Raw genomic sequence first — 22,509 nt, 5'->3', positions numbered from 1 at the left:
ATTTAGTAGAATTTAGAATTTAGAAGAAGGAAGACATTAACAATATCTTCCCATCAAACTAGTACAGAATTTATGAAGTTACCTGCTACATACTATAAATTGAATGTATTGCAGGAGACAAATAGGAGAAGAAGATAAATCTTGCAAGAAAAAGCATTCATACATCTGCTGCTTTCTGCATGCTTAATACTATTGATTCTATTCTAAAACATAGATCCTATGTGATAAATAAAATCTTTTTTTTTTTAATTGTTAAAGATACCAGATCTTGGTATAAGAGGATCCTTAACCACAACATAAAGATCTCTTCTGTTACTCTCCGGCTTTTTTCTTCTTGATTATTTCAGGTCTCAGAGGTCACTAATCCAATTGCACAGGTTTATTGAAGTGATGTTGGCCGTGTCCATTGTTTCCCGTAGTGACACTTACCAGGCACGCTCCCGTGATGTCATCACACATGTCTGCATGACCAAAACACGTACATGGTGCACAGACTCCACCAAAAACTGTGCCATTTACACGCCTGTGTCGAGGCCAGCATGACTGCAAGATAAGTTAGATAAAAACTTAGATAAACTCTTGCTTGAACAGATGAAGCAATGGGATTTTAAAAATTTTGTTGGATTCGATGCTTGCAAACACAAAAAACATACTTGCCAAATGAATAAAAATACCAACATTTCTCTAGAAAATTCTTCTTTCTGGTGCTGTGGCTTTGCACTGACCTTAGCCTTAGTGGCAGGTGTGAGATTAGAGGAAGCCTTAACTTGATCATTCTTCTGAAATGGTAAAATAAAGCAGAGAAATGAAGAACTGAAATATGACAGCATCAAAGCAAGAGGTACAGACTGAAAAACAGCCAGAAGGTGAAATACTGAAGGAGAGAGAAGGGGGGAAAAATCCTCCAAACACCAAAAATGTTTTCTGAGAAGTTCAGGCGCAAAGAGCAATTAAAATACCATTTTATCTTGTTAGGACTCCAGCAAAAGGCTACACTGAAATGAAGCACAGGCTGAAACCAAGGCCATCCTTTTATTTACAAATTGTGCTCCTTAAAGGATAGTAATTTCCCTCTAAGAAACTGCTCTGATTTTTTAAATTTCTTTTTTAAATCTAAAATTCAAATCAATATTAAATGCATGGCCAGTAGTTTTGTAGGAAGGGTGACACCATACAACTGTGATTCATCAGCAAAAATTCAGCTACTCCATTTGCTCATAATAAGATGTCAAGCAGCAGTCTTCCCTACTATATATCTCACAAATGGCTTTATAGTTTTTGCAAACTATCCTTCTACAGTAAGACTGCTCATGTGATCCAATAATTTTGCATTAGATAAAAAAGCACATGACAGAGTTATGACCTTCAAAAGCATCTGGATAATGCAAAGAGAAAATTTTTCACTGACAGAATACCAGAAGTATCATTTAATAAAAGCAATCTTTTCCACTTCATATACACGCTTCAAAAACGTAACAAACAGGCTCTTCTTTATACAAATAAACATGTCCCTTTTTGTCTTACTCTTGAAAAATGTGAAAGTAATCTAAAGATTAATTGGAATTATTCTTTAAAAAAACATTCCAAAAGCTGAGACATTATCCTTGTTTTTCCTTCTTTACATTCTTGGTTACACGATCCTAAAAAATCCCCATCCAGAGTTACAAAATCCAAAACCTAAAACCAGGTTAAAAGATACTGTATTTTTCTTTCTGCGGCATGAGATGCAAGTGGTTTCTGCATAAATCCATAAATCTTCTTCCTCTGTTGGTGACTGAAAATAATGTTCTCGTGCACAGATACACATGATATTGCTCAAGACAAGGCTCTAAAAGTCACTAATTTTAAGAACTTAGACATGAAATATCAATATCAGGGCTCAGAACAGAACTAAAAGATTACAGATTGAGATCTTAAGAAAAGAAATTACGTAACATTCAAAAGTCAGGAAAGTTCTTGCTCATCATTGTGATGCACGTTAAACACAACTTCTTCTGAAGCAGAAGTAAAAGAGTACAGAGAATGGGAAAAAATCTGAGGGAGAAGAGCAATTAGATATGAAGATGTTGACAAAGGCAAGAAAATTCATGAGTGGAGCACAGTAACTATCACAAAGGAAACCAACTGGTATTAGAAATCTAAAATTTTATCTGCTTTACCTGTGCCTATGCAATTCTGTGTTCATACACATGCAAAAATGTAAGAATTTTATTTGGCCAGAATCTTGTAAAAAATAAACTCCAAATTTATATAATGGAACAATCTTAAAAGAGACAGCATGATTTAAATGGGATTTATTGTCTTTGGAAGACTGATCATGCCAAAACATTCATAGCACAAAAATAAGTAAAAAATAGTTGTTTTTAGTGCTGCAGCATCTGTGCCAGGTACTGTAACATCATTATGCAGGAGAAAAATACATACATTAAATTAAATAATGAAGAGAAAATGGAACTGAAAAACTGCACAAAATCAATAAAAATGAAACTCTGCTAGGCTGAAACTGGTAGAAGTAAAATGCTGGACAAGGTTGAAAGTATTCAGAAGAAGGAACAAAAATGGTAACTGAAAAAAAAAAGGAAAAGACACTTTCAACTTCTCTTTCCATACTTTGCTAGCTACTGTCTGTCTGGAAATCTAAAAGTTCTCCTTTTTTTTTACCTATGCCCACTAGCATACATAGAAACTTTAAATTGGCAGCTATATATATGTGCTTTCTCTTGTGGAGTATGATCTTAAGTCTGTATCAAATTTCAGGGACTGTTTATGATTGAAGAGAAGGTTTAGCACTGAAGGACACAATGCTGGACAGATAGTTTCAGCAACACCAAGACAGGAATTCTACCCAAGTTCTTCAGCTTCTGCAACAAAAGTAGATATCGAAATATCTGCAACTAGGGCTTTTCCAATTGCTCTTTTGGACATCACACCTAAATCTGCACTGGGAGAATAAATGGACAAGTGAAAAAAAAGTGTGAAGCACAATGATACTGCATCCAGCACTTCTCTTAAAATAACTGAACAGACAGACAGTGGCCAGGCTTTAAAATTATTTCTCAGCCGAGGTAAAAACTATTCTTCTCCAGTTATTTTTCCATCTGTACCATTTTGGAAGTGATAGGAATATCCAATAATTCCTTCAGGCCTTCTTTCTACATTAGTTCATCTAGCCCCAGCAACAAGCAACCACATTTGGCATGAGACTAGACCCTAAGCCCTAAATATCACATATAAGCATGAAAATTTTTAAAGAAAAAAAGAGTTGACAAGCAAATGCCTAGAGTGCCTGTGTAAATGGCATACTGTTTGTAGTTTTGTGAAGCAGAGCATCTCGGTGTTTGAAACTATTTCCTTAAAGGCAAAGCTTTTGAAGAATTTTTCTTGGCTCCTATTTACCCCAAGCTATGCCCACGTGAGGTAGTTAATCATACGTATACTTGTACAAACACATTCTGTGTGAACCAATGGATTTGTTAGGGAAGTGGGTATTTTTCTGAGCACGTGTCTACGTTATTATCTGTAACAGGAGCAAAATAAAGGGACACAATCCTTAGAAGAACACACATGCAATTCTCAACAACTCCAAGGCAAATGGCAAAGCCCTGGGAAAACAAAAGAGGAAACTCAACCCCATTAACTCAAATAATTTGATCTGGCTTTGTTGTGCACAGGTCAGATAACTGCCATTTTCCTTCTACAGATGACAGGTTCATCCATTAACAATTGGCTGAAGAGTACAAATATTGCTTTCACTTCCTTTTTATTAACCAAAATGTCTTTTCATAAGTTAGAAATCACCACAGAGGCGTAGAACTTCAGATTTTAAATATTATCAAATATAATGAACCGTCACCTGGAAATAAAGGTAACTAGTCAAGCCATGGCAAATTCCTAACAGGAATGGACAGCTCTCTTACTATTTTCTACCAACACAGGTCCACTGTCTGCTTTCAGCTATCATGGTGTTAACAACATCAAACTAGACTGCATCATGATACTCACCTCACAGGAGGTACCATCATAGCCTGGAGGACACTCACACAACTCCACTGCAGATGCTGTCCTTCTCCCCCTCAAAGTGTGGTCAGCAGCTTCCATAATAACACTTCTTATTCTGGATGTAACAGAAGTTAAACAGGCAAAATAGCAAATTAGATGGATATGCGCAGCTGAATGCAACAAACACTTTATAGTGGCATGCAGTGCCCTGTTTCTGTCTTCCTGCTTAAAAATAAGGAGGTTTTCATATTCCTGTATTTCTTCCTAAACTATATGTCTGTTACTATTTTTGTTCATCATGTGAGGGAGACTATGGTCAGATACCCACTGATAAAAATAGATTTCAAAAGTCTCACAGCACTGCACCAGGAGATGGAAGGCTATTCCTGGCCTGCAAGCCACATGTGCCAACTTGCATTGCAGCTGCATATAGAGCAAATCTAAGCACGGTCTTCAAAATTTATGAACCTCTAGTCCAGCTTTCTAAAATATTACATTACTAAGTTTTGGATTTTTTTACCCTTGAGATTTGACCTCTGAAAAGATGTGAGCCCTGTCCAGAAGGATTGAGGGTCTAAGTATTATGCATATGAAAGAAAAATGAATGTGCATGAAAGAAAAAGGAAATCTTCTGCCATATACCCTGGTCTCCCCAATGACAGAGAAAAAAGTGCCAAACAGCCATTGTTTAGGTGAACACTGACCATGATTTTATTTCAAAAGCATGGAAGTATGATGAGAGAAACAACAGAAGTCTTTTGATAATCTTACAGCTATTATCAGAAACAGATGTAGTTTACCTCAAGAGCCTCCTTCTGGGGAAAGAAACTGGGATTTGAGAGTTTAATACTTATGAAAATTCAAAGGAATATTAAGGTATTACAGAGGCTAAATTACTTCTATTTTCACCCAGTAATCTTAACAGAGTGTTTGATAACTAGAGCTACTTAAAGAGCTTGTTTTGAAGTCGTCTTCAGCAGAAAACACCTTTATATCATGACATACATTTTGTTAAAAAGTAATTAATTTTCTTTGGAAAACTTGAACTGGTTTTTTTCCTCTTCATAATAGGGCATTTATCTTTTGGCTGCAAAAAAATCTTGAAAATTATTTGGATGACCTTGGACAAGAAAACATCCAAGAAAAATATTTTGTCGTTACTGCAGTGGTTGGAGGAAAGCTTAAGACAGAATATTTTCCCACTAGATTTCATGACTACTCCAAAAAAGACAGACATGAAAGGTAATGGGAAAAATGGGGAAGATTTCTGAAATTAAGATAGACACTTCAGAAAAACAGAAATTTTACCACCACTAGGAATATGACTGGACTTTGGAGGAACTACCATTGTCTGTAATGCAGCTAGAAACATCAATCCAATTTGGTGATACAAGAACCTCTGTAAAAGGTTCTTGATACTGTTTTAAGAGAAGGATGCTTATTCCTACCCAGATCTTCAGTAAATTCTCTCTCACTTTTCAGTATACCCCCTTCACTCCATTGTACATTTATTTTGCAATCATTCATTTGAATTTTCCTTACAATAAGATAACCAATTTCTAGTATATTAGATATCAAACAGTGATTACCAGTAAAAAAATCTAAAATTTTAAGGAAAAAAAAAATCTTTATATGAAGAAACAATTTTTTTAATAAAAGCTCAAATTTTATTTCTCCTTTGAACTACAGTTAGTTCCCTCTCAGCATTGATCTTGGAACAAAGAGAAGCACTAACACACAGAAACAATCCTCCCAGTATTATCCCACATTTGTATTCACTGAATTGTTCCAATTTTCATTACGTTCTGCTATTTGCTAAATGGGATTTTAATGTGTTTAACAGTTTTTAGCATTAACAGTTAGTCAGTGAAGAAAGCTGCAGTGATTTTCTTTTCTCCCATTTTGATGTTGCAATTTTGATTCCTCAATGCTATTCTGCATTCATTAAAATACATAATGCTGGCAGTAATGGGGCACTGGATCCTGGAGATGCATGAACAATTTGAGATTTGACATCAAGACCAAATATTTAAGCTGACTGTTACTGTCAGCAGGCAACTGTTGACTTCTAAAAACAAACAAGATTAAAAGGGAAGGGGACGTTTCAGGCAGTATCAGCACAGTTTACTGTCTGCTGTGCCAGGCATCTGAATCACATCAGCTACATAAGGCACATGAAGTAGTGACCCAATCATTGCTCATTTGTCTTGAAGCCAGTTCTGCATATGGAAAAAAACCCTTGGCCTGTTCTTCCCTCTTTCTCCTTGTGTCTAGCACTGACTCTTCTATATGTGCTTGCAAGCAATCTATTCTCTTCACTACCACAATTTCCAGTGCCTATCTGCATGTTTGCAACACTTACCATCAATGACCACTCTCAATATTGAAACTGAATAAACAGTGCTACTAAACTTCCTTTGAAGCACAAGCTAGCAGTATTAGATCAAACGAAACAGTAAGACAGAGTTATCTTTTCTTGGCCTGTTGCTTCTACCACAGATGGACTTAACTGCAACAGTTTGGCAGATCTGCCGAGTTAGAGGAGGACCAGGATTTAAACCCAGAAGCTGGGTTCACCTTCAGATTGATTGCTGCATTTCTGTATTCTCATTTTTAATGCTACTTGATCATCTAACTGCCCACTCATACAAGAAAGCTTCCTAATTACACCACAGAGCAATAACAACACTGAAAGCTTAAAATGACCAAAAAAAATGTACATAAAACCATGCTTGAGTCAAACCCAGCACTACTGCATTAATATTGTTTAGTGGCTACTTGAAAGCATTACAGATTAAGTAATGTTTCTAGTAGGTTCAGCTAAACAAGGGTTAAAAATAGAATCTTTAAATTAAAGCTCTTGCCAGCTGGAGACAACTCCATTGAATTTTTAAGTCTCTTTCTACATGACTGCAATAAAGTTACTTTATGCCTCTATTCTGGTCTCTTTTTAAGCACAGATTATAACAGCACCCTTGGAAATCTTACACATGTGGTGACATTATCCATTTTGAAAACTTTCAGTATTTAAATGAACAGGTTGCTTAATATAGCAATCTCTAATTAGTATGTTGCATAATTCTGCTGGTGCTTTGAGGCAGAAGTTGTCATTCATGAAGGATCTAATAACCCTGTAATATTTTTGTCTCTCTGCCAAACCCTCTTAACCCTCTCAGAGGAATATCCATCTGTCCACTGCACATACCTGTTTAAAGACAATGAAAACCTTTTAATTCATATCTACTTATCTATTAAGGCTTAGCTCTACACTGTTTCTTTTCAAAAATTTCTTCCTTTGGAGACCATCAACAGTAGTCCTTAATCAGCCCTAGATATCACAAACAGTATCTTCTTCATTGGGTCTCCATTTTCCCTGAAAAACTAAATGGGAAGAATATGGAGAAAAGGGTTATTTTGCATGATCTTAGGAGTTATGAGCGCAGCTTTGCACCTAGTGTGTTTTAGCATGAGTGAAAGTCAAAGAGAATATAAAACAGTCAGTAATGAGGCACATCCTGAAAATTAGCAATATGCCTACACAACAGAATATAAGGTGGGCTGGATGACAGTAGATTCTGTTGCTGCTACAACAGGTGACTGGGACCATGAACTGTTCTGAGGAGACTTAACTCCACTCAGAAAATCACATCCTAACGGATGAAACTATGATTGCTACAGTTAAATCAAAGAAGAAAAACTGAATTTGTTTAATTGTGATTGGAATTTCACATCCGCTCTTCTGTCATGCTAAACTGCAATGAGCACCCTGGCAGCACTCAATAAAATTGTTTAGTTTAGATTTGTGGACGTGCTGACAATAATCACAGTAATACAGCAACCACTACATTTTTCTCTGGTAAGAGACTTCAGAGGGACAGATAGAAATGTACCAGCAATATAAGACCATTTCTAGAAAAAAAGGATACTCTTCAAAATCATTTCAGCTCCTTCCCCTAACTGCCTTTTAACTCACTGTCTTTAAGGGACCAATCTTCCCAACTGTAATGTCACTACATCTAGGAGCTGGTGGCTACCAACAGGCAAAGCATAAATTGTATGTGTGTTGCAGAGCTCTTCTTAAAGAGTATTTCAAAAAAATGCTTTCAGAAAATTATCTTTAACACACTACAAAACTGTTGCCAAAAGCTGAATATGAACAAGACTATGAAACAGTGGTGCACCACACATGACCAAATGGCTAAAGCAGTAATCTGGGATGCAGGCAATGATGTATAGTCTTCCAAATTTGCCACTGACAGCTCTGCCATTTCTTACTTACAAGGCACATTCTACAGATTGTGTCAGTTCTACATGTTGGTGCTTACCTGAGCTCTACTCTGCTGCCCAGAGGGGATGTCACCCATCCCTTCCCCCCTGTTCCACAGTATAGGCAGGATGGAGCCATTACACTTCTAGCACTGCACTTTTTTTTACTTTAACTGCCCAGCCAAGGTGCTTTTTGTAGGAAAAAAGCACCTTCTCCTACTAGTACAAATGTCAGTACACAGATATATGTAAACCTCTGATTAATGTGATGCCTTGAAGTAGCTACCTGAAAACAGAGTCTAGACAAAGTAAGACAAAGTAGGTATTTATTTTAAGGGCCTTCAAAGGTACACCTTGGGAGTGTAGAGCCTCTGAGGGGCTCCACCCAAGATGGATGCTGGGTCATGGGCTCTTCACACTTTTGTAAGTTTGGTCCATTTGCATATCAGGGTTAATTCTCCAATTATAACTTCAGTTAATGATGTAAATACCCCAAGTCCTCCTCTCAAAGGCTTTTAGCTTATTTTGGGGCCTGGTGTCCTTGAAGAGCAAACCTAGAGAGGGTTTGTTATGTCTAACCAGCATGAGATAACAGCAGCTAACAGGCCACAAGAAGCTTCAGAGTTACACACTAGGCAGTCCAGGATTTGAAAAATATAAAAGTTAAAACCTAAGGCATCAAATGAAGTTTGTGCTTCCCATAATACCTAGTAACACCTTTGCCCCATAGAAAGTCAATCATACATATCTCCTTTAAAAGTTTGCACTTCCCATACCACTCAGTATGCTCCCGCACTCCTTTAGTTTGGAAAATCCTGGCTAATGGTTTGGGGCTTTTTTTATTTGAATGAGAAGAGAGCAGAGGATCATCATTCATTGAGCTCCCACTAGTCTCAGCTGTAAGCTGTGAATTAACACCTTCTCATGGTCTGCTCATAGTGCATAAGAGGTGAGCTCTGGCCTGGTCTTTTGGCTCTCCTCAAACAAGAAGCTGATGGCCATGAAAGGCTTTCAAACTGGATCCAAGGAGATGCAAAGGAATACAAGGCTGATGACTGAATGAGCAAATTAGGAAGCAGTTTGGCCCAAACTGAAGCTAGTTATGATTCACAAACTTACTTACAGAGATGTAATACATACTAACTAACCACAGGAAAATAGAGACACAGAAGAATTCTTTTTAGCAGGGAAAAAATTTACACTGCCACAGCTGAAATCAGAAAACTGCACTCTGTTGACACAACCTGCCTTTCAATTTAGGATATATTTTAACTACCTAAGTATTCAAATGATGGTTAGATTGCTTAAGAAATTCCACAGCAGCAAAAACTGTGTCTGTGCTCTCAGCAAATAATCACTAAATGTGCTATCAGCTCCCTCCATTCCAAACTGGTTTATGCCACTGAATCAACTGATGTGTAGATTAGAGAGCATTTCAGGTTTCATGCCTTGTGAGTAAAAAACTACTATGCAATCAATTCCATTACACATTTAAAAAATATTACTTATGCCAACTAACTATTAATGTTAATCACACAGTATCAGGAGAGAGGTTTTCTTCTAGCCAATCTGGAGTATTTGTTCACATACTTAGGAAAATCTGAAATGCAAGATGAGCTTTACAGTTTCAAACACACTGCAGCAACTGAAATAGAACAACTGAATCATTTCACATGTCTTTAATTTTATCAGAGGACTCAGAAGAGTTCACATCAAATCAGTGGATTTGAGCAGTCCATGCAGCATCTTGACATAAATCAAGGGAAAGGCTTTGGGATTAGCCAGTTCTGTGTGTGGTACTGATTAAAAACACAGAGAATTCCCCTTGAGGCACTTTTCCAGCTTGGAGGCCCAGGATATTATCCTCTGGTCCACTGTTAATGTGGCCCTGTATGGTCATTAAATGGGAAAAACAATATATAAGCAATATATCTTTTCCTACTTCAACATGTTATTACCGCACTCCATGATTCACCATATACATGGGAATTACCATGTTCACAAAATAAATATATTTATAGAACCGTCATTCATGCCTTAATAGTCCATGTAATTTCATTTTCTTAAAAGGCTGCTTCTTTCTGTTGCCTTCCTCCTCCTGCCTACCCAAAATGAAAAACATATTAACAAGAGTTTGAAAGTGTAAATGAATGCTGTGGATTTCATGATAATAAATTAGAGTGTTTTAAATTACATCAGCCTCGTTCTCTGAAGAGAGAAAACAACTCTTCCGAGAAGCTGCCTCTAGCAAGGAGACCCGTTCCTCACATTCACCTGTAGATGGCATTCATCCCATTGCTGTATGTGGCTCTTATGAGGATCCTCTTTACGTTTGCAAGGACAGTCATGAACTCCCTCCTGCTGACTGGAACATCGGTGCCATGCATGGAGAAAGATTCTGGTTTCAGCACAATTTCTTCAGTGTGCTCTTCAGAAGGCTGCAGGTGAATTATCCCTTTTGGAGTGCTGATTTTCAAGTCACCTCCCTAGAGAGAGGCATGAAAGAGAGAGATCAAAATATGAAAAAAGTCATAAAAAAAAAGCCAATTGGGGTACATGATTTATTGAATAATATATTTTAGAAGAATAATAAATATCAGGAATAATATTCACTTTTCATAAACTTGAAATGGGCTTGCCTGATAGAATTGAAAAGCAGCAGAAAAGAAAGTTTGGGTTATTCAGATAAAACCTAGTGTCATGGTGCATGGCTCTGTGGAGACAAAAGCAAATTCATACAATGCTGAGGTGCAAAAGAATGGATCTGCTGAAAGAATGTGAAAGTGTTACCTCAAATGACCAATTATTTTGTTTCTTCATTCCTCCTGATGAACAAGAAGCATTACAGTTTTCTAAGCAATTGCAATAATACCAGAGACTCCTCGAGATATTGAAGCTTTTAGTTCTCTGAAGTGTTTCCATTTTCTGACACTAGAAATTAGCTGAAAGTATGTGCACCCTTCTGTTCTGTGTCCTCAACCACCAGACTTCACACCGAACACCTGAAGAAGCAGGCCACTTTCTTTCTTTCTTTGGCTGAAAATACAATCACTTTACCTCTATGATGACATCAGATTGAACCATCAATTTAGCTGTTTCTTCCTCTTCTTCTTCTGTGACATCATAGGAGACTGTAAATTTCAGATGTCCTCCAGCAGCTGCTACCTGAGGAGTAGAAAGACAGAAATAAAAAAAATTAAATAAAAGAAAATGGGCCTTAACCACTTGGGGGCAGTTTTATTGAGCATCAGTAGATTTCTAGTGTTGCAAAGCCACATGCAGATCCCTGAGGATTACAGATGTACAGACCCTTCCTTTCTTGCTCAACCACCTAGAAATCACACCTAGTCATCTTTCTTCTATGCCTGTCGAAGCCTGAAATTCCTTAAACCCACAGACTAACAGAGAAATCAGAAACAGATATGAAATCTGTGCAAATTTCCATTAGATACTTGCATTAGACTTTCAATGTACTTGTTCAGTTATATGGTCCTCATTTAGGCTGGCCTCTGTATCAGCAGCCTTAGCAACCTATAGAAAATTCAATAACTTTAGTTTCATTGATGGAGCCAACTACCAAAATAGGAAAAAAAAAAAAAGGGCTGTGATGTTCTTCTTAGAATGAACTGTAACCTAAAATAAAGTAAGAATTTTCCCTGATGGAGTCAAATAAATTTACTTTAAAAGAATGTTTCAGCCCTTTTGCTCAGTTTGACCCAGCCTACAATGTGAGAAGTCAATGACCAGGCTCTTGTGTCATGACAGTATATTTCTTCCACGCTCTTTTAGCCCCCAGAATCATGGCATTGACACAAGCTATTCCATTAAAAATAGAATGTAGTACGATGCAAATCAAAAGCTGCAGACTTGAATGACAGAGTTCAGCACAGAAATAGAGCTTTCTGTTAATTGATTGGAAACAGCATAAGTAAATCAAATGCTGCAAGAACTATATTTTGCGTTTTAAACGTGTCTACCTCATACTTCATTGCAATGTGAGCCTCCTCTCCCAGAACATTAAAATCACAGGGATTCTTCTGCCCTTCCAGTGCATACTGCTGAGCACAAAGCACATTTGTGAGTCTTTTATGAAGAGTATAATCTGGTTATTCTCAAGGATGTAATTGTTCACCATACTGGATCCTTTTGCATACCGTAACAGAAAGCAGTGAAAGTCAAAATCTTCATAATTTTATGATGAATCTAATTTAAGTGGTGAAAAAAACTTCCAGCATTTAAGGTCTGGAAATCAACTGATTTTGAATTAGCCATAAAGGCATATAAAAGCCCTGCATCTGAGGCAGGACAGGTAATTGTTTGGTTAAAGCCAGAAAATTCTCTCCACTTCATAACCTGAATCTTGGATCATATTGTAGGATCATAGTATTATAGAATATCTTAAGTTGGAAGGAACTTGTAATAACTTGGTCACCCTCCTCTTGACCTACTTTAATAGTCTGACGTCCTTGAGGTGCCCAAAAGTACACACACTACTTGAGGTGAGGCCACCTCAGTGCAGAGCAGAGTGGGATAATCCCCCCCCTTGCCCGGCTGGCAATGCTGTGCCTGATGCACCCCAGGACATGCATGTCCCTTTTGGCTGCCAGGGCACTGCTGACTCACGTTCAACTTGCCATCAACTCAAACCCCCTGATCTCTTTCCACGTCGCTGTTCTCCACCCTCTTACCTCACAAATTGTGTGTGTAAGTAGGATGACCCGATCCCAGGGACAGAATCCAACACTTGCTTTTGTTAGATTTTGCTGGTGATGGCCCAGCTCTCTGGCCTGTCCAGGTTTCTCTGTAAGGCCTCTCTACCCTTGATGGAGTCTGCAGCTCCTCCTAGTTTAGTGTCACTGGCAAACAGTAGCACCACATACTTATCTACATAGTGTCCAAACCTGCTGGTACCAATGCAACTACTTAAAGCCTTGACCGTAACAACATAAAAAGACTTTTTCCCTTAGATACAGCTGTTACAGCCTGTGGTCAAGTCTAAGCACTGGTTTGTAACTGCAAGAGGAATGTAGAAAATTTAAATATCTGAAATGCTGCAAGAAGTATCCAGAATTGCTTTCAGCTGTAGACAAACATTTTAGAAGAGTAACTTTTGCAGAATTTTATCATTTCTATTTCAAGTTCAGACTAATGCCAAAGATGCAAGAAAGTTAAAATAAGGGGAAAACAAAGATTAGGCAGTTTCAGGCAATCCATAAAAATTATGAACCAAGACAGGTTTTACTTTTTCCCAGCTACATAACCTTTACCTTAGTATATAAAAATCCAACAGAGGAACTGATAGGTCACAAAGCAGGGAAAAAAAAAAAAAAAAAGGAAAATAAAAAGAAAAAGGCCTAAAGGAAAGGCAGCTAGAATGGATTAGGAACTCCTAAAATACAACCAACAGGAAACACAAGAGGAAAAGGGTGGACTGACTAGTCCAAAAAAGAGAACGCTCAGAAGGAACAGGAAAATAATTTACCAAAACGTAGAAGTCTGGAAAAATGAAATGGCCATTTTTATTTCCTTCTGGCAACTGCAGGGAAGGCATGAAGAAGATTCAGCCTGACTATAAAGAAAGCTGATTGTAAGGATGGTCAAAACAGTATCAAATTACTTGAAAATGCTATTGAAGTAGTTCATTAATTAGCAGCAGTTCAACATGCCAGAGATACTCTGGATATAATGCCTAAGAGCTGGAATATGACTAAGAAGTCTCTTGAGGTCTCTGCTAGCCACAGCAGTCTGAGTTTCACTGCTGCAACTGGCAATATTTGCATATCATGAACAGCATCACACACCGAAGACAAGGTCCCCAAATGACACTTATCATAGAGAATACCTCACAGTTCAGATTGTGTATTTGCCTTGTATGCTGTGTAATACCAATATAGATAAGAAAAAACCTCAAACTTATATAAACCAAAAAGTACTACTTCCTTCTGCCATTGTTCGCAATGGTAATTTCCTTCCTCTGCATATTAAAGAACAAGTTCACTCACAGGCAAAGGAATTCAGAGGTCAATCCATGCACTGCATGTTACCTCATGCAAAAGGTACTTTTCACTGAATTTTAAGTGCAAGGGCAATACAGAAACTGGGCACCTGTGAGATCCCTCTATTTGCACGTTTTTCTCTGTATCACCCAAAGATTCAGAGTTCTGCTTCAAGGATTGTCATCTGAAGCCATCAACACCAAAGAGAACAGGGCATAAAAGTTTGCCTTGCTGGTGACAGAGGCATGTATTGTTGAGACAAGAATAGCTGTCTAAAAATGTCAAGGAAGTTCCACAGAATTCCCATTGTCTCTCCCACCTGTTTTTAGATTAATATATCAAATACGTCTTCCCAGCTTCGGAGGCAGAATCTACGTGTTCAAAAAAAGTCACAGAATCCCCAAGAAATAACAAGCACAGGAGAGGGAAATCACAGCTATCTTAGTTCAAAGAAGTTTCTGGCATAGTTTTTGGGGCTTTTTTCAATTGTTCACAGTTAACTGTACTATTATGTTACGTGCTCTTAAGGATAAAACCAGAGAGCAGACAAGACTATTTTATGACACCCTGACAGAGGGTCAACCAAACTGATGCAGAAAAGATGGTTCCTTTCCTGTGAACAAATGCCCCTGCTCAACAGCAAGAGAGCTCAAGGGTAGTAGGAAGCACCCAGTATTACACTGTGTAAAGCATGCTTTGATGTTATATGCTTGTCCCACTAAAATTACTTTTAAGCCAAGACAAGTGATAGCAAACCACAAATACAGCACTGAAAAGAAAAAGCATTTCTACAAACATTAGCAAGGCTAGAGATGAGGAAAGCTTGCATCTTTTCATATGGAAATCAAATTCTACAAGTCTTTATCTTCCTGAACTTAGTGAATCTGCTGCCAATGCTTTGCCAAGGCAAGCTGTCAGGATCCCTCCTGCTAATGTCCTTGGAGAATACCTCCTTCTTGTACAGGTTTATATTCCACCATATTATTGAATTACTGCATGAAGATTCGCATTCTCCCTCTCCAATGCCTCTTGTTACTCTGCCTGTAAAGGTTTAGCACTTAGTCCACTGCACTGAGGGCTGCCTCATTTCTTCTGAACATCTGCCAAATGTAACTTCAGAAGATTAGGAGCTATCTCCATTAAACAGGGTGTTGATTATAATACTTTATCTCATTAAGCAGTAAAATGCTCTTCTGTCAGTTAAAAAGAGACTCAGTTTGTGATTAAAGCACCTAAATATGAACCGGGGTATCTGATATGGCACTATGTGGTTACACGTAGGCAACAGAAAGAAGTCCTCCACAAAGTCAAAGGAAAGTGGCTGGCCACCAAAGGATGACCTTCAAATCATTCCACTTTGTATTTATATTTAAAAAGTAATTTGAAGACAGAAAATTTCACGTATGAATAAATAATTGTGCACTAGGTGTATTATTGAAATAAAACAAGTACACTTTGCTCAGATGTTTGGTAGTAAAATCTATACAACAATGGATTTAACTCAGAAGGGCTTGGATGTCAGGCCTAATCCAAGAGAACATAACACCTTCAAAACCAAAATTACTGCATTATATTACATTATATTACTGCATTAAACTAGATTTAGACTAATAATCATACACCACCAGACTTTCAAAATAAGTGAAATAAAAGGCATAATAGAATCATAAGACTCATTTGTGTTGGAAAAGAACTGTAAGATCCTCAAGTCCAACCGTTAATCCAACACTGCCAAGCCCACCAGTAAACCCCACCCTTAAGCATCAACAAATATCAACAATTTGAACTATCTTTTCCCTCTTCACACTTAGTGGTTGCAGCAGAAATACAGTCACAGAAATATTGTATTAGAGAAACAAGCATTATAAAGTGTTAATATTTTTATTAGACCAATATAGCTACAATACATCTATAGAAAGGTAAAGGATTTGGAAAAACATGAATCCTGCATGCTATTGTATAATTATATAAATAGTCATACAACAAGAACTATATTAAATGAAAAAATGCTACCAGAAAAATTTTTAAAAAGAGGGAAAAAAGCACAGAGGCTACAAATACGAATGGGCAGAACATTTCTGTGAAGAATGTTAACACTCATACTTCTGAATATAAAACCACAGCAAGTTGCTGATAGTAACTTAAGGTTCTAAGAGATAATAATGTTTTCTTATTCTGGAAGGCATCAACAAAACAAACCTCCCATTTGTTTCCTGATACACCTATGAATGTTTTTTGCTTGCTGCCATGATTATGAGAAAGTACACGGATATTCACTCAGTCTTCCAGTGGCTCTGTACTATTCACAGAATCACCAGCCTGGAAGAGGCCTTCAAGATCACCGAGTCCAACAAATGCCCTAACACCACCTCAGCTAAACCATGGCCCTGAGTGCCATAACCAATCTTTTTTTAAACACATCCAGGGATGGTGACTCCACCACCTCCCCGGGCAGACAATTCCAGTACTTTATCGCTCCTTCAGTAAAAAACTTTTTCCTAACATCCAACTTAAATTCCCCTTGGCGCAGCTTGAGACAGTGTCCTCTTGTTCTGTCAGTTGTTGCCTGGAAAAAGAGACCAACCACCACCCCTTTCAGGAAGTTGTAGAGAGTGATAATGTCACCTTTGAGTCTTCTTTTCTCCCAACTCCCTCAGTTGTTCCTCATAGGGCTTGTGTTCCAAGCCCCTCACCAGCCTTGTTGCCCTCCTCTGGATGCCCTCAAGCGTCTCAACATCCTTCCTGAACTGAGGGGCCCAGAAGTGGACACAGCACTCGAGGAGTGGCCTCACCAGTGCCAAGTACAGGGGTAGAATGACTCCCCTGGTCCTGCTGGCCTCACTACTCCTCCTACAGGCTAGGATGCCATTGGCCTTCTTGGCCACCAGGGCACACTGGTGGCTCATGTTCAGTCAGATGTTGACCAGTACCCCCAGGTCACTTTCTGCCTGGACGCTGTCCAGCCACACTGTCCCCAGCCTATAGTGTTGCAGGGTGTTATTGTGGCCAAAACACAGGACTTGGACTTGTTAAACTTCATCTTATTGGACTCTGCCCATCTACCCAACCGTTCCAGGTCTCTTTGCAGAGCCCTCCTACCTTCCAACAGATTGACACATGCTCCCATCTTAGTGTCATCCACAAATTTACTAATGGTAGACTCAATACCCTCATCCGTGTCATCAATAAAAATATTGAACAGAACTGGCCTCAGCACAGACCCCTGAGGGACGCTACTGGTGACTGGCCGCCAACTGGATGCAGCACCGTTCACCAGCACTCTCTGGGCTCGTCCATCCAGCCAGTTCTTAACCCAGCAGAGTGTGCCTGTCCAAGCCATTCCTATGGCACTATGTACCATCAGATATTATGCTTGAAGGTAATGGAATCATAACATATACAGTTTAACATTGCCTGCTGGCCTTCTTGAATTTCCATAAAATAGAGCTGCAATAAAAGGCTGAAGTATATCTGGACTCTTTCACCTTCACAAACTCTCTAGGTACACATTTATTTTATGACAGGGATTTCAGCAAATGTAGCGATATCTGCCATCAGAACATCAGCACTAATCATGTGAAGGAAATCCTTTAAATAAAATAAGATTTTTCCCAGTTTATTCATGGTGACAAAGTTAGTCCATAATTCATTGGCACCTGAGCAGTTGTGATACGGTTTGACAACTCACTGAACAATGTACCACCTTAACTGATGTCTAAGTGCACATGTGTTCTTCTAGCAGCCCACTCGGTGTAGAAGGGAATGGACCAAGGACTGCTTTTCCTAATTTAATTTGCTTGTTTTGAAGGAAATATTTCATCTCTCATCTGGATTATTATCTTCTTTATGAAAAAGTACCAGCCGTAAATTTATGATATTTAATTGGATTTTGCTGATCCAGTCTTTGTGCTAGTCATAGTGTGAGGGAAGGCAGGGACTAGAAAAGAATTCCAATAGAACCATCACCAAGAAGATGTCAAACCTTTCTTCATTTAGTAATAGCTCTCAATAAAGATTGCATGTGTTAGTTCTACTCCAGATCCAATTAGAGATTAAATAGACTCTCCTCTCTTAGACAGATTGAATTTAGATAGGATATAAAAGCTCTTCTGAGGCCTTATAGCAATATTTCAGATAAAGCAGGGAGCAGAATAATCATGTTTTATTTGAATGACAGTATAGTTCTATCTAGCTTTAAAAAACAACTCAGAGTTTTCTTTATAGGGAAGTTAAACTTTTCCCCTGAAAGAATGGACTCTTTCCCTGAGATCTCTACCATCTAGAGTTCCCCCAACTCTATGCCAGCTAGTTCACAATCCTAGTTTCCCTGCTTAAGTACACTCCAAATCTTCTGTATAATTTGATGCCACATTCTACTTAATTTCACTTTTTCAAAATACTGCTTCCAGAGAAGCAGACTAAGTGAGGGAGCAAGTTTACACAAAGTAGCCTGCTTGTCAATGGTTGGTTTAATTGCTTTCCATGAGCATTTGTCTACAATATTGAACCATTCAAGGGGGAAACTGAGAATTTCAAACCATTCACTGTCATTTTCAGTTTCTTCAAACAGACCACTCTGACAGCCAAGAAGATTTCCAAGTCATTCTTTCCTGGAATTCTTATCCAGAATGTTATGATACAGGCTCTTTAATTTTTAGTATTTCCTCTGCTGATCCTACATTAAGGCAGAGTTGAGTAAACGAAAAAGGAGTTTTATTCAATGTAGGCACTTATTTGATCACACAATGTTCTGTGATATCTAACCTATATGTTAAGAAACCAAAGAGCAAAAGTTAAAGCATGACATTGCTTTATATCTTATATATACATCTGTTTGCTCTACCTTGAATAATGTTTGTGTAACTAAAAAAAAAAACTAAAAAAAAAAAAAAGCCTTAAACATCATTGCATGAGATGTTTTTTTTTTTTATACATTGGACAATGGAACCATATATTTAGAATAAATCTCAATATTTAAAATTTTCTAGGCAATGGAAAGAATCATCAAATCTGTGGGTTTACATTTTTTCTCCTAAGTGAATGATTTTGCTTAAGAGACGAATAAAATCTGTCCAAAGAGTAAGCACAACCCATAAGGAGCAAGGAAAACTCTGCTAAATTGTATTTCTTATGTACCTTGACCATGTCTCTTCCCTATTTTATGCTCAATACCTGAGCAAGTGGGACCCTTCCAGAACACACATTAGTCTTAACTAAGCAAAGTCTTTCACTGCATCTGATCACTCAGCCATAGAAAGAATACCCTGCACTTATCAGAGAAACACTGTGAGTTCAGATTCAAACACCATGGAAACATGAGTGAAGAAAGAACACCAACAGGGGAAGACATTAAAATCTAGCGAGTACCTCCTTAATCATCCCTTGAAAACATCCCTTGCTTTTGCTAGAATATCAGTAGATCAAGTGTAATCAGACAACCTTTTTAATTTTCGGTCCTGGTGCCTTTTCCTTCTTGCTCCAGAAGTTCGAGGCATAATTTTGGTATAGTGGTTGATAATGTCTGCCAGCCTCAACATGACAATCTGATGCCTATTTTCAGGCCCTTCATATTTAAAATGGTTTGTCACAAACAATTTAGACCAATTAAAATATTGCACAATTCCTTTAATTCAATATATCTGCTAAGAAACATTTAAATGGAAAAGATTGTAAAAGAATCAATAAGAAGATTCTTATATTGTTCAAAATTATATCAGTAAACTCAGCCCAGTCTGTTATTGATATACTGTATTAAAGTTATCATTTCATAACCTTAGTTCTCTTCCCCCTTGGATAAACTAGACTGTATTATTTGGATGTCTAAATAAAATACAACTATTAATTGTGTTTAATATATAATGTTGAAACATCCAATTATATCATGGAACTCTTAAAATGAAAAACGGAATAAATCTCAGTTCCTAAGGAAGATGGGAACTGAATAACATCAGCTCTCCTGTGAGCCCTCTGCTGCCACTCCTACTTACAATTAATAGTTGCTCCTTCTGAACTTAGCCCTGAAAAAATTAATGTAATCAGTGACTGATTGAAAAATCTGCACGGTAAGATTATATGCTGTCTCCTGGAATGTATTTATGAATGTTGATATTTACTCTACAAATTCTCAAATCTCTACCAGAATTCCCAGCTGTCATTTCCTCTCACTGGAGAAGAGAAATGGAACTCTCTGGTCAACCACTCCTGAAGTCTAAAATCAACTTTTCTAATGATAAGCTGTTATAAAATTTAAAATATCTGATTACTTTTTTACAGTTACTTAACCACAGTAACCAAAGCACACAACCTTAGTGTGGTTACTCACTTTCTTCTTCTTTGCTTTCCATATGATCTTGACTGTGCCTTCCCAACCATTGTTCCCCAAGCTGCTATAACTAGATCAAGGATTCAAAAACACAAAGCAGGGGCATATTCTTCCAGTAGTGATGTGATAATCTAATTCATGTACAAATATTGCCCATGTCTATTACTGTGGTGGCAGGTAAATCTCAGCCTTTGGAAGTTTACCAATCAGGCAAAAATGTACCAGAAGCTGTGACACTGTAGCATAGTATGTCAAGCATGCATCACAGAAGGATATTTAAAGAAATTAACTTTGTATGTCATCACAGTTGCAGACATTAAACTGAAGGAAAAGAAAAAAACCAAACCAAACAAACCAGCTAATACAAACTCAACAGCTGCTGCAACAGCTGCTCGGATCGCTATAAGCACCAATTTAGCAGGGCAGAATGGCTAAATGGTCTAAGTCTGGGTAAAAATACCACTTTTTATTTAACTAAGAAGATGTTTCAGACTACTAGTGATACTGTAATCAAATTCACTATTTGAGCATCAGTTCTGAGACATGTTTCTAAGTAACATATATCCTCATCAAACGTTTCTAAATAAAAACTGTTTACTGCTGGTCTTGTAGCTGTCAATAACCTCATAATTGAAAGTAATTCTTAATTTTACTGATTAAATGTTAGTCTCCCAATTCCATGGTCTGTGGTTCCAAAGGGGCAAACCATAATTACAGTAGTCGTATCAATAAATGCCTTCCTGTAATATTAGAAGGAATGACTAATTAGAACATTTGTGCCAAAGTCCAGTTCCCTTAAAATACAAGACCCGACCCTTCCCCTCCCTCCTCTGACTGTACTCCTTCATGAATATTTTAACAAGAAAAAGAATTTGCATAATTTTGCAAAACTAAAAGCTCATATTTCTATGGCAACAAAATCCCAGCATGCAAGGATTATTAAAACCAAAAATGCATGACTATAAAACAAGAACAATTGGTCAGGTCCAAATTAAAAGCTGCTCTTTTAAAAACATTTTCCTCAGCTTTGCAACAGCATTTAGGGCTATTCAATATTTGCCTGTGATATTGCTGAGGACATCCCACTGTGTGATAATCTTGAAATAAAAATCCATGGATGCCTCCTAAAGTGTTTACTTGCTACTGAAAAAGCTTAAACAGTGTATGCAGCAGCAAGAAATAGTTAAATTCTATGTCTTTGTTAGAATCACAGAATCATTAAGGTTGAAAAAGAACTCGAAGATAATTGAGTAAAACCATTAACCCAGCCCACCTTGGTCACCACTAAAATATATTTCCAAGTGCCATCAAGTGGTACAACCAACTGTTAGTACAGTTCACCAAGTTAGACTGTGAGTATTTTTGATTTCAGGCTTTCTTTTGTTTCCATGTTTGTAAAGCACCAAGCAAAACAGCCCAGGAATGTTATTTCTAAACTTTATCACAACAGAAAATGGAAAAAAAAACCCCTTCACTTCTAGCCAGCCAAAGGTTATTTTCCTATCTCCTTCTACTTAACTGGTTTGCAACATTACTATTGACAATACTGCACCACAACAATGGCTGCGTGAGTAATTCAAAGCAAAGTATGACATAAGAAACACTTTGGGATCCTTTAGGAGACTGAAATATATCATAATGTTTCAAGCATGAAGGAGCTGTGTAACTGGAGTATCTGTTGGGCAAAATTATTTTTACAGGAAGGATATACTGCTTTTAATAACTGCCAGTGTTTCTAAGTGGGAGATTTTGAACGAAATATAATGTAAATAAATCAATATTCTGAAGAAAATTCTTTCTTTTCTAAGAAAAATGCAAGGATTTGCAAAGCCCAAATATCTGCTCTTCAGAGGTTGCTTGTCATTTGACATAATAAATGCAATAATAATATATTCTTATTTAGTATTTTGCTTCATATCATGGAGA

The 22,509-nt window shown here is 37.6% G+C and overlaps 1 protein-coding gene across 3 annotated transcripts in view; it reads right to left on the bottom strand.

Annotated features, from left to right (window-relative positions):
* The window catches only part of LAMA2 (laminin subunit alpha 2), a 346,447-nt gene that overhangs the window by 152,246 nt on the left and 171,692 nt on the right, over positions 1-22,509 (bottom strand). For all 3 annotated transcript variants that reach the window (XM_032101660.1, XM_032101662.1, XM_032101661.1), the window contains exons 13-16: positions 11,323-11,430; positions 10,540-10,751; positions 4,003-4,114; positions 430-543 (exon numbers count right to left, since the gene is read on the bottom strand). In XM_032101660.1, the coding sequence (XP_031957551.1) occupies positions 430-543; positions 4,003-4,114; positions 10,540-10,751; positions 11,323-11,430 (546 nt within the window). The remainder of the gene's footprint in view (positions 1-429; positions 544-4,002; positions 4,115-10,539; positions 10,752-11,322; positions 11,431-22,509) is intronic.

Source organism: Corvus moneduloides, chromosome 3, assembly GCF_009650955.1.
Source record: "Corvus moneduloides isolate bCorMon1 chromosome 3, bCorMon1.pri, whole genome shotgun sequence".
NCBI lineage: Eukaryota > Metazoa > Chordata > Aves > Passeriformes > Corvidae > Corvus > Corvus moneduloides.
Note: the sequence above shows the minus strand (reverse complement) of the source record. Positions and strands in the feature narration are given on the sequence as shown.